The sequence below is a fragment of the Brassica napus genome, chromosome C5 (assembly GCF_020379485.1).
Source record: "Brassica napus cultivar Da-Ae chromosome C5, Da-Ae, whole genome shotgun sequence".
Classification (NCBI taxonomy): domain Eukaryota; kingdom Viridiplantae; phylum Streptophyta; class Magnoliopsida; order Brassicales; family Brassicaceae; genus Brassica; species Brassica napus.
The window spans coordinates 42,945,770-42,968,814 of record NC_063448.1 but is presented as its reverse complement, the minus strand read 5'-3'; the positions used below and the strand labels follow the sequence as shown (position 1 = coordinate 42,968,814).

At 41.8% G+C, this 23,045-nt stretch overlaps 1 protein-coding gene and 1 pseudogene across 2 annotated transcripts; both read left to right on the top strand.

Moving 5' to 3' along the window:
• The first annotated feature begins 739 nt into the window (after positions 1–739).
• On the top strand, positions 740–8,455 carry LOC111198349 (cytochrome P450 705A22-like). Of its 2 annotated transcripts, none has more exons than XM_048756875.1 (3): positions 740–2,077; positions 2,620–3,315; positions 8,364–8,455. In XM_048756875.1, the coding sequence occupies exons 1-2, from the start codon at positions 1,190–1,192 to the stop codon at positions 3,238–3,240; spliced, it is 1,509 nt and encodes a 502-aa protein (XP_048612832.1). In that variant the 5' UTR covers positions 740–1,189; the 3' UTR covers positions 3,241–3,315; positions 8,364–8,455. The 2 variants fall into 2 exon arrangements, with proteins under 2 accessions (XP_048612832.1, XP_048612831.1); XM_048756874.1 differs by lacking the exon at positions 8,364–8,455 and adding an exon at positions 5,154–5,524 and having other exon boundaries at positions 741–2,077; positions 2,620–5,028.
• Positions 8,456–15,153: 6,698 nt separating this feature from the next.
• On the top strand, positions 15,154–18,690 carry LOC106431348 (annotated as a pseudogene).
• The last annotated feature ends 4,355 nt before the right edge of the window (positions 18,691–23,045 follow it).

Below are 23,045 nucleotides of genomic sequence, written 5' to 3'. Positions count from 1 at the left end.
TGAGTATTATTGATTTTTATTTTCAAAAATTATTGTTAATCTTCTGGTAATATTGTTATAGTATGAGTGTCATTCCAGGATTCCAATGTTTTTAATTATTATTTTGATTTTTATGTTCATTCAAGGATTTCTATTTCTTGTGGCTTTTATAAAAAAATCTAAACAGTAATTGGATACCAAAAAAATACAGACGAATAACATACAGCTTACAATCGGTCATAAAGAAAATTAAACACACAACTACTTTACAAAGGAGTAGAAAAAAAAATATATTTTGAGTAATAAATAGACATGGAAAATAAAAAGAAAACGAAAAAGTTAAAATGAAAAAAGGAAGGTGCAGAGAACATCAAAACCATGCATTACCGTAAAAACAGATTATTACATGGAGCACGATCTATAGGAAGCTTAACAAGTAAATCCATAAAACATCAACCAATTAAAATTTTCTAACATAGTATGGAGCACGTGCCCCACCTACCATGGCCGTAGATCTGCCCCTGCCCGCAACCGTCCACAAACGCTAGCTCCGTGAACCAGCTTTTGGTTAACAGGTTTGGAGCGGTTTGAAAAGATTTGTAACTTTTTTGTGATTGTTACAAAACACCTCTTCAAAAGCTGCGTTTACATGTGGTAATGGAAAACCAAAGCTGCGTTTACGGGTGGTAACAGGAAACCAATCATACCCTAAGTTTTTTGTTGTTTTTAGATTACTTAGAGCATCTGCAATAAGAGTCCTTAAGTAAGAGTCCTTAGGGAAAATAATTAAATAATCAGTGGATTCCACCAAAAGTTAAGGATTCAATCCTTAAAATTTTTAAATAAGGACTCATTCTTAATGAATACTTGCACTATTTGCGGGTCCCCACGACATGTGGCGACCCGCATTTAGTTGATATATATTTTTTTTTATCTTAGAAAGGAAAAAAAATAATACTTAAAAAATCAAAATACACTTTTTCTAAGGACTCCTGGTAACACAGCAGTGCTCTTAGCCTTCTTCATGCTGTTGTCCTCGGTCCCATGACTCACGACGTTACTATATCACTACTGGTCAACTTGCACTACTTTCACGTGTTCTAAAAGAACCTTTCTTCCGCTGGTCTGGTTTATATAAACAGAACATGTTCGATCCTTGAACAACGAACACCTCTTGTTTCATCTCCCTCTTCTTCACTTTTAGCAAATAATGATCAACGTCGTCATGATGATTCTCCTATGCCTCATCTCACTTCTATGTTTTTTTACCGTCTTCAAGAAACCAAAGGATAGCTCTGATTTGCCTCCAAGCCCTCCTTCTATGCCAATCATTGGTCATCTTCACCTTCTTCTCTCTTCTTTAATCCACAAGTCTTTCCAGAAAATCTCATCCAACTACGGTCCTCTCCTCCATCTCCGCATCTTTAACGTCCCTATAGTCCTCGTCTCCTCTGCTTCAGTGGCTAACGAGATATTCAAGTCCCATGACGTGAACATCTCCTCTCGAGGTCTCCCTCCCATCGATGAGTCCCTCTTTTTCGGTTCTTCAGGTTTCTTCTCCGCTCCACATGGAGATTACTGGAAGTTCATGAAGAAGCTCATCGTCGCCAAGCTTCTTGGACCGCAAGCAATCGAGCGGTCAAGAACCATCCTTGCGGAGGAGTTAGAGAGGTTTTACTTTGATCTGCTCGAAAAAGCGATGAAGAAAGAGACCGTTGAGATACGTAGAGAAGCCATGAAGTTCACTAACAACAGCACATGCAAGATGATTATTGGGAGGAGGTGTTGGGAGGAGAACGGTGAAGCTGAGAGAGTCAGGGGATTGATTACTGAATCTATTGCCTTGACGAAGAAGGTTTTATTTGCTACCTTGCTGCGCAAACCACTTGAGAAGCTAGGGATCCCACTTTTCAAGAAGGAGATAATGGATATTTCCAGCAGGTACAACGAGGTGCTTGAGAGCTTTCTTGTGGAACACGAAACAAAACTGGAGAAGCATCATCAAGGTAAGGATTTGATGGATGTGTTGTTAGAAGCTAAAGAAGACGAAAACGCGGAGTATAAGATCACTAGGGATCACATCAAGTCCTTGTTTGTGGTAATTAAAATCTTCCTCACATCATATATATATATATATATATATATAAAGAAATATTTTTAGATAGAAAAAAAAAGTTTTTGTCACAAATATAGCTTCTAAGAATAAAAATGACCAAAATGTTTCAATAAATAAGTATATATACATTTATACTACGTGTTAACTAATCTATATCTTAGGGTTTAGACTTAAGGGGTGAAGTTTTGGGGTAAGATTTAAAATTTTAAAGTTTTAAAAATAATATTTTTGAAAAATTGTTTCAAAAAGCATTTTCGAATTTCAAAAAAGTATTTGAAAAAAGTATAAAAGGTTCGAATTTGAAAACATATATTATTTAAACTTTTTAATTATTATTTATATATATATATAAAACAAAGGGTAAAATGTTTTTTTGGCTCTTTAATGAAACCTATTTTGATGATTTTTTCTCCAAGAATTTTTTTTTTGTGAGAAAAACTTAAAAATGATTTATTTGGAAGAATTCCCCTATATATAATTTATTAGTTAATTCCTCTCACTAAGAAACGTTTGAAAACTTACAGGAGCTTTTCCTTGGAGGCACTGACACATCAAAGCAAACAATACAGTGGACAATGGCCAGAATCATTAACAACCCTAAAGTTATTGAGAGATTAAGAGAAGAGATGGATTCCGTTGTAGGGAAATCAAGATTGATTCAAGAAACTGACTTACCAAACCTTCCCTACTTGCAAGCAGTAGTCAAAGAAGGGCTAAGGATGTATCCACCGGTACCTCTCTTTGGAAGGAGGCTCCAAGAAGGATGTAAGATGGGAGGATTCTATGTCGCTGAGAAGACAACACTTGTAATTAATGGTTATGCTATAATGAGAGATCCTAATTACTGGGATGATCCTGATGAGTTTAAGCCAGAGAGGTTCCTAGGAGAGCAAGGGGACGAGATAAGAGAGCAAGTACTGAAGTACCTTTCTTTCGGGAGCGGTCGGAGAGGATGTCCTGGATCAAATCTAGCTTATATCTTTCTAGGAACAGCAATTGGAATGATGATTCAGTGCTTTGATTGGAGAATAAAAGGGGCTAAGGTTAACATGGAAGAGACTCTTTCAGGAATGGTCTTGACAATGGCTCATCCCTTTAAATGCATTCCTGTTCCTCGAATCTGTAGCTTCCCAGTTCATCACTGATCTCTCATTACCGATAGTTAAAGTGTCTGTTTGATTGTTAAGGACTAGTAGTACAGAAGAGACAAGGAAACAAAGGTTTGGAAGCCAAAGATAAAAACAACTTCAGAAATCAAGTCTGCTTCAGAAACAGAACAGAGAGAAGTGGACTTGGAAAGTGACAAGGTGTTAAAGGCTGTGACTAGCTTCACCAACAACGAAATGGGCTTGCAAGAAGCAAGACCGAAGCCCATTCAGTACAACAAAGAGACAACGGCTATATTGACTTCAGAAACCAAACACAAACAAAAGGACAACAATGTGGTCCTGCAGTGTACGGTACGGAACAGCCAATGGCGTTAAGGAATCGATTTGATCTGCTGGAATCCAATGAAGATGAGCTGTCCTAATTGACAGCAAGGATGGAGTCAAGGGTTTCTGAAGTTTAGTATAAATACACCTCTATGATTGTAAACAAACTTAAGCAAAAAATCCATAAAATGAAAAGCTTCACTTTAAACTTGTTTCTCCTTCTCTGAACTCTTCTGTCTTTGCTTACATGGTATCAGAGCTCAGTGAGCACATCCTGAGCCATGGACAACACTCTAGATATATACTCTCAACCAAAGCTCAACATTTCAAACTGTGTTACAATCAAACTCACAGAACGCAGCTACATTCATTGGAAGCGACAGTTTGCGTATTTCTTGTCTGGTGTTGTTCTTCTCGGGTTTGTCAATGGAACCAGTCCAGAGCCTATAGCAGTCATCCATGTGCCTAACATCGCAGGTGGCCACCGAGACGTCCCAAACCTTGACCATCAATTGTTGGTCAGATCTGACCAAATCGTACAATCTTGGTTAGTTGGATCTCTCTCTGAAGACATTCTCTGTGTAGTTCTTAGAGCTAACACAGCTCAAGAGGTTTGGTTATCACTTGGAAATCACTTCAAACGAGACTCCTCCTCATGCTTGTTTGAACTACAACGTCGACTACAAACTGTCTCCAAATCGGGAAAAACCATGAGTGACTACTTGAAAGACATTAAAGGTTTATGTGACCAGCTCAGCTCAGCTGGAAGTCCAGTCACCGAGAAAATGAAGTTATTTTCGGCTTTACAAGGTCTAGGGCGTGAGTTTGAGCCTATCAAAACTAGCATAGAAGGAGCTATGGATTCTCCCTTAGCTCCAACGTTTGGAGACATAGTCCCTCGCCTCACCGGTTTTGAAGATCGTCTCAAGTCTTATGAAGTGTCTCAAACTTCAGTGTCTCCACATCTTGCGTTTCATGTATCTAACTCATAGCCTCCACACTCTTCAAACGCCAACTACACTCAGCCAATCCCTCACTTCACCCAATACATAGGAAAAGGGGGCAACAACGGACGTTATGGTTACTCCAGAGGCAGAGGATACTCCACCAGAGGCCGGGGGTTCTATCAACAAAGCTCCTCTCCAAATAACTCTCAAGGAGACACTTCAGCCAGACCTTCCTGTAAGATCCGTGGTCGCTATGGCCATAACGCCTTGAAATGCTATAGACGCTTTGATATCTCTTATCAGAGTGATGATCTCCCCTCAGCAATGGCTACTCTTCAGGTCTCTAATGATCCTCCACAAGCTGCACAGTCCTACAATGGAACATAATGGTATCCTGATACAGCAGCTTCAGCACACGTCACAAACTCTCAACAGTATCTTCAGACTGCTCAGCCTTATCATGGCAATGATTCAGTAATGGTGGCAGATGGTAACTTTCTTCCTATAACTCACATTGGGTCAGTTTCATTGCCTTCAGCTTCTGGCTCTTCAGGTATCTTGTCTCTAAAGGATGTGTTAGTTTGTCCAAACATTGCTAAATCCTTACTATCTGTGTCAAAGATGACAGTAGATTATCCTTGTGAGTTCACTTTTGACTGTGATGGTGTGTATGTTAAGGACAAGCTCACCAAGAAAATCCTGACTCAAGGAAGCAGACATAAAGATCTCTACATCCTGGAAAACTCAACCTTTTCAGCCTTCTACTCATCAAGACAACTCGCAACCAGTGCAGAAGTCTGGCATAGAAGATTGGGTCATCCTAGTGCAGAGATTCTTCAACAACTATCTAGAAGTCAAGCTATTAGAATAAATAAAAGCATGTCCAAAATCTGTGACTCATGTCAACTTGGCAAAAGTGCTAAACTTCCTTTCTCTAATTCTGTTTATGTGTCTAAAAAACCTCTTGAGAGGGTACACTGTGATCTTTGGTGACCCTCCCATGTTTGTTCTGTTCAAGGATTCAAATTCTATGCAATATTTGTGGACAATTTCTCTAGATTCAGCTGGTTCTATCCTCTGAGAAAGAAGTTAGATTTTCTACAAATATTCATCATGTAGCAGACAATGGTTCAGAAACAACAAAATCAGAAGATCTTAATGTTTCAATGTGATGGAGGAGGTGAGTTCACAAGCAATAACTTCGTCACTCATCTCTCAAACCACGGCATAAAGCAAATGATCTCCTGCCCACATACTCCTCAACAGAATGGGATAGCAGAAAGGAAGCATAGGCACATAACCGAGCTTGGATTATCTATGTTATTTGATGGAAATGTTCCTCAAAGATATTGGGTTGAGGCTTTCTTCACATCTAGCTTTTTCGGTAACCTTCTGCCTTCATCAGCTTTGGTCGACAACAAAAGCCCTTATGAGACCTTATTCAACAAGAAACCAGAGTATTCTTCACTCAGGATATTCTGCAGCGCCTGTTACCCTTCATTAAGACCGTATACAGCAAACAAACTAGATCCTAAATCACTTCAGAGTGTGTTCCTAGGATACAATGAAAAATATAAAGGTTATCACTGCCTCCATCCGCCAACAGGAAAGGTTTATATCAACAGACATGTATTGTTTGATGAGCAGATTCTCCCTTTTTCCACCACATACTCTCATCTTCATCAACAACAAACAACTGCTCTACTCTCGGCTTGGCAACAAAGCTTTCTGAGACCTCAAAAGGCCTCTGAGACATATAAGACCTCACCAGCTTCAAATGAAACTACCTTTGTTCAATTTGGAACATTGCCCTCAGAATACATGGTGTCTCCAGCTATCAATGTTGCTCCTCTACAGTCCATTCCTCCTTACACCTCATCATCGCCTTCCTTATCACCTTTTATTAATCAGAGCGGCCCTCAAACTTCAGAAACGAGTCAGCCTACAGAAACAGAACAGCAAATGTTATCAGAAAGGACCAGACCACAATCTTTTGTTCAGTTTGGAACATTATCGTCAGATGTTCTACAAAGAAGCCAGAGCACTGATACTACACCATTGCCAAGTTCAGGCTCTCAAGCTATCTCAACATCAGAAAGGAATGGAACCAATCCAGAAAACGGTCAGAATCAGACAGAAGTGGCTACCAATCTATCTAGAGAGGCAACTACTGAACCTATAGCTTCTCCAGCTCCTCAGTTATCGGTCTCTTCAGCCAACCAGTCAGTACATCCTATGATCACAAGATCTAAGGTTGGAACGGTCAAACCCAACCCAAGATATGTTCTGTTTACAGTTACTTCAACTCCTTCTGAACCAAGAACCGTGAAAGAGGCTTTAAAACATCCGGGTTGGAATGGAGCTATGACTGAAGAGATGGTGTCTTTTTGATGAAACTGATACATTCACGCTTGTGCCATACCAACCTGATATGCACATTCTGGGATGTAGGTGGATATTTCGAGTCAAATTAAATGCTGATGGAACGGTTAAATGTCTACGCTCCAGGCTGGTGGTGAAAGGATATGATCAAGAGGAAGGCATTGACTACTTGGACACTTACAGTCCTGTGGTTAAATCACCCACAATCAGAGCTATACTCCATCTGGCTACAATCAACAACTGGGACATAAGACAGCTTGACGTCAAGCATGCTTTTCTATATGGAGACTTGACTGAAACAGTCTATATGCATCAACCTCCAGGTTTCATCAATCCTGAGAAACCAGCTCATGTGTGCAAACTTAACAAAGCTATTTATGGTCTCAAACAAGGTCCCAGAGCTTGGTTCAACAGATTCAGTGATTTTCTACTTGGTTTTGGATTCATCTGTAGTCATCGAGATCCTTCTTTATTTATCTATCGCAAAAATGGAGATGTGATTCTACTACTACTCTATGTAGATGATATAGCATTGAATGGAAACAACAGTGCTCTCATTGGTACACTTCTGGAAGCACTTAACAGAGAGTTCAAGATGAAAGATCTAGGGCGCTTTCACTACTTTCTCAGGCTACAGGCGCATTTCAGAGAAAATGGAATGTTTCTGAATCAATAAAAATATGCTGAGGATTTGCTTCACATATCTGGAATGTCAGAATGTATTCCAGTGGCTACTCCTCTTCCTCTTCAGCTGCACCGAGTTCCAGATGAATCTCCTGTGTTTCCTCAGCCATCCTACTTCAGAAGCTTGGCAGGCAAGCTTCAATATCTCACCTCGACAAGGCCTGATCTTCAATTTTTGTTAACTACATTTGTCAAAGAATGCATGCTCCTACTGAGACTGATTTCTTGATGTTAAAGAGAGTTCTAAGGTATCTTCGAGGAACAACAAACTATGGAATCTCCTTCAACTCTGATACTGATTCAACTGTTAGAGCCTACAGTGACAGTGATTGGGGAGGTTGCCCAGACACAAGAAGATCCACTGGAGGATTTTGTACATTCTTGGGGTCTAGCATCATCTCCTGGTCTGCACAAAAACAACAGTCAGTTTCTCGAAACTCTACAGAAGCTGAGTATAGAACTCTTTCTGATACCGCAGCTGAACTGGTTTGGCTCATAAACTTAATGCACGAGATTGGAATTCCTCTCCCTGCTCCTCCGGAATTGTTCTGTGATAATCTCTCAGCAGTGTACCTGTCAGCAACTCCAGCTATGCATAAACGTTCAAAACACTTTGAGGTTGATTTTCACTTTGTACGAGAAAAGGTAGCTTCAGGTTCACTGATTGTTCATCACATTAAGGGAGTGCAACAATTAGCTGATATTTTTACAAAATCCTTGCCAACTCAAAGCTTTCAAGAACTCAGGTTCAAACTTGGTGTAGTCGGAACTCCCACCCCAAATTTGAGGGGGCATGTAGACAGAAGAGACAAGGAAACAAAGGTTTGGAAGCCAAAGATAAAAACAACTTCAGAAATCAAGTCTGCTTCAGAAACAGAACAGAGAGAAGTGGACTTGGAAAGTGACAAGGTGTTAAAAAGGCTGTGACTAGCTTCACCAACAACGAAATGAGCTTGCAAGAAGCAAGACCGAAGCCCATTCAGTATAACAAAGAGACAACGGCTATATTGACTTCAGAAACCAAACACAAACAAAAGGACAATCAATGTGGTCCTGCAGTGTATGGTACGGAACAGCCAATGGCGTTAAGGAATCGATTTGATCTGCTGGAATCCAATGAAGATGAGCTGCCCTAATTGACAGCAAGGATGGAGTCAAGGGTTTCTGAGTTTAGTATAAATACATCTCTATAATTGTAAATAAATTAAGCAAAAAATCCATAAAATGAAAAGCTTCACTTTAAACTTGTTTCTCCTTCTCTAAACTCTTCTGTCTTTGCTTACAGTAATATAAATAAGGAAGCTCTGTTAAGTGTCCCGGTTTACTTTGGTCTAATATAGTTTGGTTTACTTTATTGTCCAAAGGTTGAATAACACAATGACAAGAGGCTGTTCCAATGATAAGCATGATCGGTGTATTTCACATACACATTACATTTCTAGAAGACAAAAACAAAATTAAATGCTTATTGATTGAAATACTTTGGTTCCATGCTCATAACATACACGTGGAACCCCAGTTGTCACCGTGGAGGTTGAAGGTTTTTTTATACAGTTATTGAATGGTTCTTATGATCACGTGTGTCTCAAGGGACTTCATATATATTTATATAAAAACACATCAGCTCAGTTTTTACGTTTCTTAGTACACAACAGAACATCATTGAGTATTAGATAAGAGGATGCTCTGTCTCATCTACCTCTTCACTTTGAGCAACAATGGTAGATAACTTTCAAGAATATTTGATCTTAATCATCATATGCTTATTTTCACTCTTATGTTACTCCCTCTTCTTCAAGAAACCAAAAGATGGTTTTGAGTTGCCTCCAAGCCCTCCTACTCTGCCCATCATTAAGCATCTTCACCTTCTCCTCTCTGGTTCTACTCCTAAGTCCTTACAGAAACTGTCCTCCAGGTATGGGCCTCTCTTCCATCTTAACATCTTCAGTGTCCCGGTTGTGGGAACCGAAATTCGCACTGTCGATTTACGTTTAAATTAGGAAACTAAGAAAACCCTAATTTCCCAGAGGTCCCGGATCTATGCGAGAGCCGACGGCAAGTGACCAAATATATGCGGAAATCGTGAAAAAATAACAAACGAGTTTAGAGAAAACAGTAGATCTTATTTCGAGTCCGCGTAAGAGCGTTGCAATCATTACAAGAGATCATAAAAGCTTTGGCCGCAAAGGCTGTCAGCGAATTACCTAGTTCTAGCGGCCTAAAAGCTCAAACCTAGTTGATTCATAGCTCGATAACAAAAGACGAAAAAAATACAGAAAATGTTTTTGATTGATTTCGGACTGAACCTTATGAAAGGCTGCCTATGTACCCTTTTCGAGGATCAAGCCGAACATAGTTCAAGAGTGAACCAAGAGATCGAATTGCTTGTGCACGTTCGTCTGGTAATCGGGTGCCAGACATGGAAACAGAGCATGTCGAGAATAATGCCTCAGAGTTTCTAAGTGCCGAGAGTTCTCAGTCTAAAAAATTGTCACCCGTGCCTCTCGCCTAGGAATCCTTATATATTCGCTCCTAGGTCGGTTTACGATTTTTTTCTTCTGCCCTTAAGCCGTCAGAACTTAAAAATGGAGATATTCCATTTTTCCTGATCTTTCTAATTATCTTCGAATACTTCGTATTTATCCGCGGAAACTTGACATTTATCTTTCCTTGCAAACTAAGCATAAACCGTCCTACGGTTTATGGGCTTTTGGTTAAGAAATCGTAAGTGAGTTTCGAGTCACGTCTTAGATCTCTTTGGGCCGTTGTTTGACTCGAAACGTTTATTACGGCTTCTTTCGATAAAAACGAATTTTGCGCGGTTTTTACCGTAAAGTTCGATTGATGACTTCAAATGACGAGAAACATGAAATGGGTTGGCTACGGTCTTCGGGAGATAGCATTAAAGAGTAGACGAGAATGCATGGATTTGTGTCGTATCGAGTTTTAAGAAAGCACGGTCACTACGTAGCGACCGAGCCATGTACATGCTCGGTCGCTACGTAGCGACCAAGCTCCGAGGAGAGCTCGGTCGCTACGTAGCGACCGAGATTCGGTGAGAGCTCGGTCGCTACGTAGCGACCAAGCCGTGTACGTGCTCGGTCGCTACGTAGCGACCGAGCTTCCCCGAGCTTCGGTGAGAGCTTGGTCGCTACGTAGCGACCGAGCCGTGTACGTGCTCGGTCGCTACGTAGCGACCATGTATGTGCTTTGTCACTACGTAGCGACCGAGCCTTCGGGGAGAGCTCGGTCGCTATGTAGCGACCGAGCTTCGGTGAGAGCTCGGTCGCTACGCAGCGACCGAGCCGTGTACGTTCTCGGTTGCTACGTAGCGACCGAGCTTTGGTGAGAGCTCGGTCGCTACGTAGCGGAATGAGAGCGGATGCCAGTGAGTCGCGGGGCTAAAGAATGAGACCTTTCAGATAGTGGTGCGAGGAAGTAAAGTTTATATTGGTCGTCCAATGTCGGATCGTACAGCTTGGTTTTTTGCTATAAGGAAAGTACTTTTTCGTAAAACCTGTTACGTTTACTTTCGAAAGTTACTTCGTATGACATGATATGATTATACGAAGGATTTTTTGCGTAAGTAACAGGCGACCGGTTTTTACGAATTTATTAAATTGACGCGACATATGGAGATGTCAAAATAACGATGTTTCCGCAGATTTTTGAGAAACGCTTTCGCTTTCGTTTTTATTCTTCGGTGAAAGTTTCTCTGAGTCACTCATGGAGTTTTACCAAAGGTTATTTCACCAAGATCTAGTCGCGAAACGTTCTTGCAGGTTTCTTGAATGAATCAGTTAAACAGCGATAGACTTAACTGACGAGCGGGGAGGACGTGTTCTCTTTGTCGTATTTTCTATTACTTTTGTTCTTGATTTTGCTTTGTCGCAAATGTTTTTGATGTCTTTCCGTGAGTCGGTTAGTTCAACGGAAAATGAGAGTGATGCTTTGATGCCTGAAGATTTCTCGTATAATGATTCTTATACGAAACTCGTTATATCAAATCGGAAAAGATCTTTATGACTTCAGCAAATCATCGACTTTCATTCTGAAGTTTGGCAGAGGTTTTCTAAACGAATGATAGATGCTGTATAGTCTTTGAGAATTTTTCCAACATGGTTTGGATCTGTTCCTAGCGTTTAGACGAATCTTAGATTGTCGTTTGCTTTTAGGATGATCTTGACAAGACATCGCATTGTATGAATATTTCTCCGCATATTTCTATGAGAGTTTGCTTTGTCGAAAGCGTTTTCTTGTCGAAAGCGTTTTCTTGTCGAAAGCGTTTTCTTGATCTTGACGAGACATCGCATTGTTTGAATATGTTTTTGAAGTATGGGAGTATACGAGTATAGTATACGCACCTACTCCGTCCTTTTTTTTCTCGAGGAATAGAATGATCGACAGTCCGAGTCGGTTTGAAGACGACACTTGGACTGTGATTTGGTTGTTTCCAGGTGGAAGACTTGGAATATGTCGGTTCCGAGAGAATTGCCAGAAACGAATCGGTTTTAAGACGACATTCATGTCTCTAGTTTTTTCTCTCCTTAGGAAGCGAGCTTGATATGCGTGGCGATCGTTTCTCGATTTTCAGAGAGTTTAGATTGGTTTGCAAGATCTGGACGAACAGTTATGGGACAACATATCGAGAGAGGAAAAATCACCTAAGACTTAGTTCGCTAGACTATCCACCTAGGTTTTACGTTCCCTAAAGTTTTTTGGCAGTCTCAAAGGCGTTTTTATTTCTTAGTAATTTCCTACGAAAACTCCTAGTCTGATTTCAAAAATTTCATGTCGCAAATATCTTAGTTCTCTCGAAGATGCAGTTTTGTCTCTTCTCATTTTTGCTTGCTCATTTCCCCTTCTGCTTCTTGTGTATGTTCGCCTTTTTCGATTTTGGTGTTTATCCTTTGAAACTTGACATTTATCTTCCGAACTTGACTGATACGAATTCAATAAAAAGGTTCAACGTAATCGTATAGTTGAGGCGGCTAAGGTGTTAAGTTAACCGTTGCCGTATTATACGATTAATCTGAATCCACGCGAGAAAACTAGTCTTTGCGGGTTTTTTTTTATCGTAAAGTTTCAATGGTAACTCCAATCGAGACCAAACAAGAGACGTTTTAATCAAGATTTGAAGGAGAACACAAAGATGGAGGTAAGGGCGAGTAGGAGTAAGCGAAGGAGTTTAGACGAGTCTTACTTGTTTTCGTCGTAAAATCTCAACGGAAACTCCGATTGAGACGAAACGAAAAGCGTTTTGATCGGGATTCAAAAGAAAACAAAAAGGAGGAGCTTTTTGAGGCCTGACAGGTCGCTATGTAGCGAGCTAGAGGTCTGACAGGTCGCTATGTAGCGAGTAGAAGTGAGCCAAGAAGAGTCCTACTTGTTTTCGACGTAAAATCTCAACGGAAACTCCGATTGAGACGAAACGAAAAGCGTTACGATGAGGATTCAAAAGAGAACGCAAAGGAGGACTTTTCTGAGGCCTGACAGGTCGCTATGTAGCGAGTGGAAGTCTGACAGGTCGCTACGTAGCGAGTGGAAGCAAGCCAAGAAGAGTCCTACTTGTTTTCGTCGTAAAATCTCAACGGAAACTCCGATTGAGACGAAACGAAAAGCGTTACGATGAGGATTGAAAAGAGAACGCAAAGGAGGACCCTTTTTAGGCCTAACAGGTTGCTACGTAGCGAGTGGAGAGTTAGCTTGAGCTCGGTCGCTACGTAGCAACCGAGCCATATGCTTGCTCGGTCTCTACGTAGCGACCGAGCTGTGTAATCGATTTGTTGCGCTTCCTTTTTCCGCGATTAACCTAGGGGTTTTATGCGGTATTTGGGATAACAAGTTTTACCCTTCTGAAATGTTTTCGGAAAATGTGTTTTAGTAAAACCCTTACGCATTGAGATTTCTTTTGTTCGGTAATGAGCCAAACTTACGGGGTTTGATAAGATTTATCGTTTCCCTTTATGTTTAAAAATAGAAACCGCGAGCTCGTTTCATTGCACTTCCTATGGCGAAAAGTCGCAGCAAGGTTTTCGATTTTCTCAAGAACTGTGGCGTTTGCATAGGCGTTGGCCATAGGCGCAGTGGAGGCTGGAGTTTTCTTACCAGCGTTGTTGCGAACTGCGATTTTCTCTTTCGTATTTCTATACATTGTTTTGATCAACCGTTTTGCGGCTATGAGTTAGAGTAATCCGTACCCCCCCTCCTTCTAGCGCCAAACTGTGGGAACCGAATTCGCACTGTCGATTTACGTTTAAATTAGGAAACTAGGAAAACCCTAATTTCCCAGAGATCCTGGATCTCTGCGAGAGCCGACGACAAGTGATCAAATATATGCGGAAATTGTGAAAAGATAACAAACAAGTTTAGAGAAAACAGTAGATCTTATTTCGAGTCCGCGTAAGAGCGTTGCGATCATTACAAGAGATCATAAAAGCTTTGGCCGCAAAGGCTGTCAGCGAGTTACCTAGTTCTAGCGGCCTAAAAGCTCAAACCTAGTTGATTCACAGCTCGATAACAAAAGACGAAGAAAATACAGAAAATGTTTTTGATTGATTTCGGACTGAACCTTATGAAAGGCTGCCTACGTACCCCTTTCTACGATCAAGCCGAACGTAGTTCAAGAGTGAACCAAGAGATCAAACTGCTTGTGCACGTTCGTCTGGTAATCGGGTGCCAGTCATGGAAACAGAGCATGTCGAGAATAATGCCTCAGAGTTTCTAAGTGCCGAGAGTTCTCAGTCTAAAAAATTGTCACCCGTGCCTCTCGCCTAGGACTCCTTATATACTCGCTCCTAGGTCGGTTTACGCTTTTTACCTCTTCTGCCCTTAAGCCGTCATAACTTAAAACTGGAGATATTCCGTTTTTCCCGATCTTTCTTATTATCTTCGAATACTTCGTATTTATCCGCGAAAACTTGACATTTATCTTCCCTTGCAAACCAAGCATAAACCGTCCTACGGTTTATGGGCTTTTGGTTAAGAAATCGTAAGTGGGTTTCGAGTCACGTCTTAGGTCTCTTTGGGCCGTTGTTTGACTCGAAACGTTTATTACAGCTTCTTTCGATAAAAACGAACTTTCCGCGGTTTTTATCGTAAAGTTCGATTGATGAATTCAAATGACGAGAAACATGAAATGGGTTGGCTACGGTCTTCGGGAGATAGCATTAAAGAGTAGACGAGAATGCATGGATTCTTGTCGTATCGAATTTTAAGAAAGCACTGTCGCTACGTAGCGACCGAGCTTCGGTGAGAGCTCGGTCGCTACGTAGCAACCAAGCCGTGTACGTACTCGGTCGCTACGTAGCGACCGAGCTTCGGGGAGAGCTCGGTCGCTACGTAGTGACCGAGCCGTGTACGTGCTTGGTCGCTGACCGAGCTTCGGTGAGAGCTCGGTCGCTACGTAGCGACGGAGCTTCGGTGAGAGCCATAGCGACCGAGCCGTGTACGTGCTCGGTCGCTACGTAGCGACCGAGCTTTGGTGAGAGCTCGGTCGCTACGTAGCGACCAGCTTTTGCGCTGGTTGCTATGCGGCAACCTTGTTCGCGTCTTTCTCCAATTTTTCGTGAATGTGTTTTCTCCGCAAGATTCTTCGTAAAAATAAATCTTTTTCTAAGATTTATTTTTTGTAAAAACGTTCATGCCTATTTTTTGTAAAAACGGACTTTCAGACATTGATTCCCTCGTGACCGATTTTGACACCGGTGATCTTTGTTTCCTCGGCCTCAGTGGCTTACGAGATCTTCAGGGAGCACGAAGTGAACTTCTCGTTCCGTGGAACCACTCCTATCGATGAGTCCCTCTTGGTCGGATCCTTTGGATTTTTCACCGCTCCTTATGGTGATTACTGGAAGTTCATGAAGAAGGTAATGGTCACGAAGTTACTTGGACCACAAGCACTGGAGCGGTCACGAGGTATCCGGGACTATGAAGGAGAAAGATTTTACGCTAGCCTGCTTGATTAGGCAGTGAAGAATGAGAGGGTTGATATTGGTAAGGAAACAATGAAGTTCGCAAAAAACATCATCTGCAAGATGATCATGGGAAGGAGTTGTAATGAGGAGAATGGTGAGGCGGAGAGAGTCAGCGACTTGGTGGCAGAGTCTACAGCCTTGACCATGAAGATCTTTGTGGCAAACATGTTCCACAAGCCTCTCAAGAAGCTCGGAATATCACTGTTTAGAAAGGAGATAATGAGTGTTTCTTGTAGATTCGATGAGGTGTTGGAGAGGATTCTTGAGGAGCACGAAAATAAAAAAGATGATGATCAAGATATGGACTTGATGGACGTGTTGCTGGAAACTTGTAGAGATGAAACAACCGCAGAGTGTAGGATCACAAGGAACCACATAAAGTCCTTGTTTGTGGTAAATAACTAGAATTCAAAAGAACATCATTAGTTATCTTCTCTGAAAACCTTTTTTTGGCAACTGCAGGATCTTGTCATTGCAGGCAGTGATACTTCAAGACATGCAACACAATGGACAATGGCAGAGATCATTAACAACCCTAACGTTGTTGAAAGATTGAGAGAAGAGAATGGTGCAGTTGTTGGGGAAACAAGGTTGGTTCAAGAAAAGGATCTGCAAAACCTCCCTTACTTGCAGGCGACTGTTAAGGAAGGACTGAGACTGCACCCTCCAGGAGCTCTCTTTGCAAGGAGCTCCCGCGAAGGGTGTAAGATTAGAGGATTTTATATACCAGTGAACACACCACTTGTTGTAAATGCTTATGCTGTGATGAGAGATCCTGATTCTTGGGAAGATCCTAATGAGTTTAAGCCAGAGAGGTTTCTAGGATCTCCAAGGTCAGGACAAGAACATGAGAGAGAGCATGCACTTAAGTACATTCCTTTTGGCAGTGGAAGGAGAGGCTGTCCTGGATCAAATCTAGATTGTACCATTGTTGGAATTGCAATAGGAGTGATGGTGCAGTGTTTTGACTGGAAGATCAATTCTGATAAAATTGACATGGAAGAAGCTCCTAGAGCACTGGTGTTGACCATGGCTCGACCCCTTATGTGCATTCCTGTTGCTCGGACATGTAGATTACAAGTTCCTGACTTGGAGATGTCACTGAACTCTCAGACATAATTCTTAAGGTGATTTGTAAAGTTTGCATTGCACTCAGTTGTTCGTTTGATTGATTTATTTTGGGGATTACTATATTGGTTTGTCTTAGTATGGAAATGTAAATAAGTTGTACAGTTAAGAATTTATATATTTGAACTACAAAAGGGAATTGTCTTCACTTATAGATTGCTTGCTTTTTCTGTGTAGTAAATAGGTTTTGAATGAGACAGCATCATTGCAATAATGCAAAAGACTATAGTGACAGATTTTGCTTATACTATCTGTTACTTAGTCTTTAATCGTTAATGCTTAGTTGTTTTCTCAGCTTGGGAGGATATGACCTCTTAATATTTTAATCATCCATACTATCAGTCTGTCCATTTTTTAGGGAAACAAGGTTCTAGCAGTCCACTATTTCACGTTCTTTCCGGAAATAAGTAATGTGTCTGTGAAGACACTTGACATTGAAACAGTCTCTTCTCATTGTATTATTCAACTTCTGGACAGTTGAGTAAACCAAAATAAACCGGGACACTTAACAGAGCTTACTTATTTATATTACTAGTTCTTAACAATCATAAAGCCACTTCTACTATAGGTAATGAGAGCTCAGTGACGAACTGAGAAGCAACAGATCCGAGGAACATGGGTGCATTTAAGGGAATGAACCATTGTCAAGACCATTCCTGAAAGGGTCTCTTCCATGTCAACCTCAACACCTTAACTGAATTATCATTCTAATAGGTAATAGCTGTTCCTAGAAAGATAAAAGCTAGATTTGATCCAGGACATAGTGGACAGCTAGAACCTTGTTTCCCGTAAAAATAGTCAAATTGATAGTATCAATGATTAAAATATTAAGAGGTCATATCCTCCCAAGCCGAGAAAACAACTAAGCATAACACGACTAAAGATTGAGTGACAGACAGTGCAAGCAAAATCCGTCACTATAGTCTTTTGCTTTCTTGCAATGATGCAAGACGTTCTTTCTCTTCCTCATTCAAAACCTATTTACTACACATAATACGAAAGCAATCTATAAGCAAAGGAAACCCTCAAAAAGTTGGTCAAAAGAGGGCAAAAGTGAAGACAATTCCCTTTTGTATTTCAAATATAAATTCTAAACTGTACACCTTATTTACATTTCCATACTAAGACAAACCAGTATAGTAATCCCCAAAATAAACCGAACAACTAAGTGCAACGCAAACTTTCCTAATCACCTTAATGTTGGGTATGGGCCTGACCCTCCCAAAAAGCCCACATGATGATTGTCCTGACACATGATCAAAACAGATGAGCTCGGCTCGTCGACTCGCGAGCCAGTAGTCGACTTGACTTCGGACTACTTTTAGCCGGCAGAACGAATGACCGTAAGTCTTCGGCTCGACGACTCGGTTCAGCTGCCCGACACCTCGGCCCAATCGTCGAGAAAGCCCGTTAGGTCAAGTCGAATTAGGTCAATATAAGACCGTCTATAAAAGGAGGAGGAGAGACAACGATGAGAGGATCCGCAAATCACCACACACTTACTTTCGGCTAGAAACTAGGGTTTTACATCTTATTCTCGCCGACTTGTATTCTCCGGCAAACCAGCTTTCGCCGGTTCATTTCCTCGTTTTCCCCTCCTTGTAATACGACTGAGCGTTCACTTGATCTAATAAAACACGTCTTTGTCTTGACCCACCGACGACAACTCGTCTTTTTCTCTTTACTAGTTTATCGACAGTCTCGGTTCAAACAGTTGGCGCCCACCGTGGGGTAGAGAGAGTAGCGTCAGCAAATATCATGGCTCTATCTGACTCGCCGTCCGATGATGAGTCACCTATGGCTGAAGGCGCTCCGACAGCAGCGGCCTTCGCAGATACCATACTCGAGAGGATGGCACAGCAAGACGCCGTCCAAAAGGCGACGAACGAGCAATTCGCCGCCATCGCCACCATCTTGGCTCCTTTGGCCGGAAACTCAAGAGATCCGGCCTCGACGGTCCGAAAACAGCTGTTCGACACTTACCAAACAGCCGGCGCAGAAAACATGACGAACACAAATGCCGCCCAGGTTCAAAAACCCGGTGGCGTAGATCTCGTTACCGTCCGGGAACTCGCCGAGCTTAAGCAGTCGTTACCTACTTTAGGTTGACGTTGTTCTGCCTAGCTCGATACAGAGCCCTTGCGGAGTCAGTTGCGGGGTGATTTCCTACTCGGACGTGACCAAGCGGAATGAGAGCGGATGCCAGTGATTCGCGGGGCTAAAGAATGAGACCTTTCAGATCGTGGTGCGAGGAAGTAAAGTTTATATTGGTCGTCCAATGTCGGATCATACAACTTGTTTTTTTGCTATAAGGAAAGTACTTTTTCGTAAAACCTGTTACGTTTACTTTCGAAAGTTACTTCGTATGACATGATCTGATTATATGAAGGTTTTTTTGCGTAAGTAACGGGTGACCGGTTTTTACGAATTTATTAAATTGATGCGACATATGGAGATGTCAAAATAACGATGTTTCCGCAGATTTTTGAGAAACGTTTTCGCTTTTATTTTTATTCTTCGGTGAAAGTTTCTCCGAGTCACTCATGGAGTTTTACCAAAGGTTATTTCACCGAGATCTAGTCGCGAAACGTTTTTGCAGGTTTCTTGAATGAATCAGTTAAACACCGATAGACTTAGTCGACGAGCGGGGAGGACGTGTTCTCTTTGTCGTATTTTCTGTTACTTTTGTTCTTGATTGCTTTGTCGCAAATATTTTTGATTTTTTTCCGTGAGTCGGTTGGTTCAACGGAAAATGAGAGTGATGCTTTGATGCCTGAAGATTTCTCGTATATTAATTCTTATACAAAACTCGTTTTATCAAATCGGAAAAGATCTTTTTGACTTCAGCAAATCATCGACTTTCATTCTGAAGTTTGGCAGAGGTTTTCTAAACGAATGATTGCGATGATAGATGCTGTATATATAGTCTTTGAGAATTTTTCCAACATGGTTTGGATCAGTTCCTAGCGTTTTTGACGAATCTCAGATTGTCGTTTGCTTTTAGGATGATCTTGACAAGACATCGCATTGTATGAATATTTTTCTGCATATTTCTACGAGAGTTTGCTTTGTCGAAAGCGTTTTCTTAATCTTGACGAGACATCGCATTGTTTGAATATGTTTTTGAAGTTTGGGAGTATACGAGTATAATATACGCACCTACTCCGTCCCTTTTTCTCGAGGAATAGAAAGACGACGCTTGGACTGTGATTTGGTTGTTTCCAGGTTGAAGACTTGGAATATGTCGGTTCCGTGAGAATTGCCAGAAACGAATCGGTTTTAAGACGACGTTCATGTCTCTAGTTTTTTCTCTCTTTAGGAAGCGAGCTTGATATGTGTGGCGATCGTTTCTTGATTTTCGAAGAGTTTAGATTTGTTTGCAAGATCTAGACGAACAGTTATGGGACAATATATCGAGACAGGAAAAATCACCAAAGACTTAGTTCGCTAGACTATCCACCTAGGTTTTACGTTCCCTAAAGTTCTTTGGCAGTCTGAAAGGCGTTTTTATATCTTAGTAATTTCCTACGAAAACTCCAAGTCTGATTTCAAAAATTTCAAGTCGCAAATACCTTAGTTCTCTCAAAGATGCAGTTTTGTCTCTTCTCAGTTTTGCTTGCTCATTTCCCCTTCCTCTTCTTGTGTATGTTCGCCTTTTTCGATATTGGTGTTTATCCTTTGAAACTTGACATTTATCTTCCAAACTTGACTGATATGAAGTCAATAAAAAGGTTCAACGTAATCATATAGTTGAGGCGGCTAAGGTGTTAAGTTAACCGTTGCCGTATTATACGATTAATCTGAATCCACGCGAGAAAACTAGTCTTTGCGGGGTTTTTTTTTATCGTAAAGTTTCAATGGTAACTCCAATCGAGACCAAAAAAGAGACGTTTCGATCGAGATTTGAAGGAGAACACAAAAATGGAGGTAAGGGCGAGAAGGAGCAAGCGAAGGAGTTTAGACGAGTATTACTTGTTTTCGTCGTAAAATCTCAACGGAAACTCCGATTGAGACGAAACGAAAAGCAATTCGATCGGGATTCAAAAGAGAACACAAAAGAGGAGCTTTTCGAGGCCTGACAGGTCGCTATGTAGCGAGCTGGAGGTCTGACAGGTCGCTATGTAGCGAGTAGAAGGAAGCCAAGAAGAGTCCTACTTGTTTTCGACGTAAAATCTCAACGGAAACTCCGATTGAGACGAAACAAAAAGCGTTTCGATGAGGATTCAAAAGAGAACGCAAAGGAGGACTTTTCTGAGGCCTGACAGGTCGCTATGTAGCGAGTAGAGGTCTGACAGGTCGCTACGTAGCGAGTGGAAGCAAGCCAAGAAGAGTCCTACTTGTTTTCATCGTAAAATCTCAACGGAAATTTCGATTGAGGCGAAACGAAAAGCGTTACGATGAGGACACAAAAGAGAACGCAAACGAGTTCCCTTTTTATGCCTGACAGGTCGCTACGTAGCGAGTGGAGAGTTGGCTTGAGCTCGGTCGCTACGTAGCGACAGAGCTGTGTGCGTGCTCGGTCGCTTCGTAGCGACCGAGCTTGGCTGGAGCTCGGTCGCTACGTAGCGACAGAGCTGTGTGCGTGCTCGGTCGCTTCGTAGCGACCGAGCTTGGCTGGAGCTCGGTCTCTACGTTGCGACCGAGCTGTGTGCGTGCTCGGTTGCTACGTAGCGACCGAGCTTGGCTTGAGCTTGGTCGCTACGTAGCAACCGAGCCGTGCGCTTCCTTTTTCCGCGATTAGCCTAGGAGTTTTCTGCGGTTTTTGGGAGAACAAGTTTTACCCTTCCGAAATGTTGTCGGAAAACATGATTTGGTAAAACCCTTACGCATTGACATTTCTTTTGTTCGGTAATGAGCCAAACTTACGGGGTTTGATAAGATTTATCGTTTCCGTCTATGTTTAAAAAGAGAAATCGCGAGCTCGTTTCATTGCACTTCCTGTGGCGAAAAGTCGCAGCAAGGTTTTCGATTTTCTCAAGAACAGTGGCGTTTGCATAGGCGTTGGCCATGAGCACAGTGACGGCTGGAGTTTTCTTACCAGCGTTGTTGCGAACTGCGATTTTCTCTTTCGTATTTCCAGACATTGTTTTGATCAAGCGTTTTGCGGCTATGAGTTAGAGTAATCCGTACCTCCCCTCCTTCTAGCGCCAAACTGTGGGAACCGAAATTCGCACTGTCGATTTACGTTTAAATTAGGAAACTAGGAAAACCCTAATTTCCCAGAGGTCCCAGATCTCTACGAGAGCCAACGGCAAGTAACCAAATATATGCGGAAATCATGAAAAGATAACAAACGAGTTTAGAGAAAACAGTAGATCTTATTTCGAGTCCGCGTGAGAGCGTTGCGAGCATTACAAGAGATCATAAAAGCTTTGGCCGCAAAGGCTGTCAAACCTAGTTGACTCGCAGCTCGATAACAAAAGACGACGAAAATACATAAAAGGTTTTTGTTTGATTTCGGACTGAACCTTATGAAAGGCTGCCTACGTACCCCTTCGAGGATCAAGCCGAACGTAGTTCAAGAGTGAACCAAGAGATCGAAATGCTTGTGCACGTTCGTCTGGTATTCGGGTGCCAGTCATAGAAACAAAGCATGTCAAGAATAATGCCTCAGAGTTTCTAAAAGCCGAGAGTTCTGAGTCTAAAAAGTTTTTCTTCATGCCTCTCGCCTAGGACTCCTTATATACTCGCTCTTAGGTCAGTTTACGCTTTTCCCCTTTTACCCTTAAGCCGTCATAGCCTAAAAATGGAGATATTCCTTTTTTCCCGATCTTCGTAATTATCTTCAAAATTTTGTATTTATCTGCGGAAACTTGACATTTATCTTTCCTTACGAACCAAGCGTAAACCATCCCACGGTTTACGAGCTGCTTGTTAAAAAATCGTAATGTGGGCTTCGAGTCATGCCTTAGGTCCCTTTGGGCCGTCTTTCGACTTGAAGTGTTTATTACGACTTCTTTCGATAAAAACGAACTTTCCGCGGTTTTTATCGTAAAGTTTGATTGATGACTTCGAATGGCGGAAAACATGAAATGGGTTCGCTACGGTCTTCGGGAGACAGCATCGAAGGGTAGACGAGAGTGAATGAATTCGTGTCGTATCGACGTTTCGGAAGAGTTCGGTCGCTACGTAGCGACCGAACAGAACGGACGCTCGGTCGCTTGGCTCGAACTCGGTCGCTACGTAGCGACCGAGCGAGACAGACGATCGGTCGCTATGTAGCGATCAAGCTTGGCTCGAGCTTGGTCGCTACGTAGCGACCGAGCAAGACGAACGCTCGGTCGCTACGTAGAGACGGAGCTTGTCTTGAGCGCTACATAGCGACCGAGCGTCCGTCCCGCTCGGTCGCTCGGTCGCATGGCTCTTCGTAAGAATAAATCTTTGTAAGAATAAATCTTTT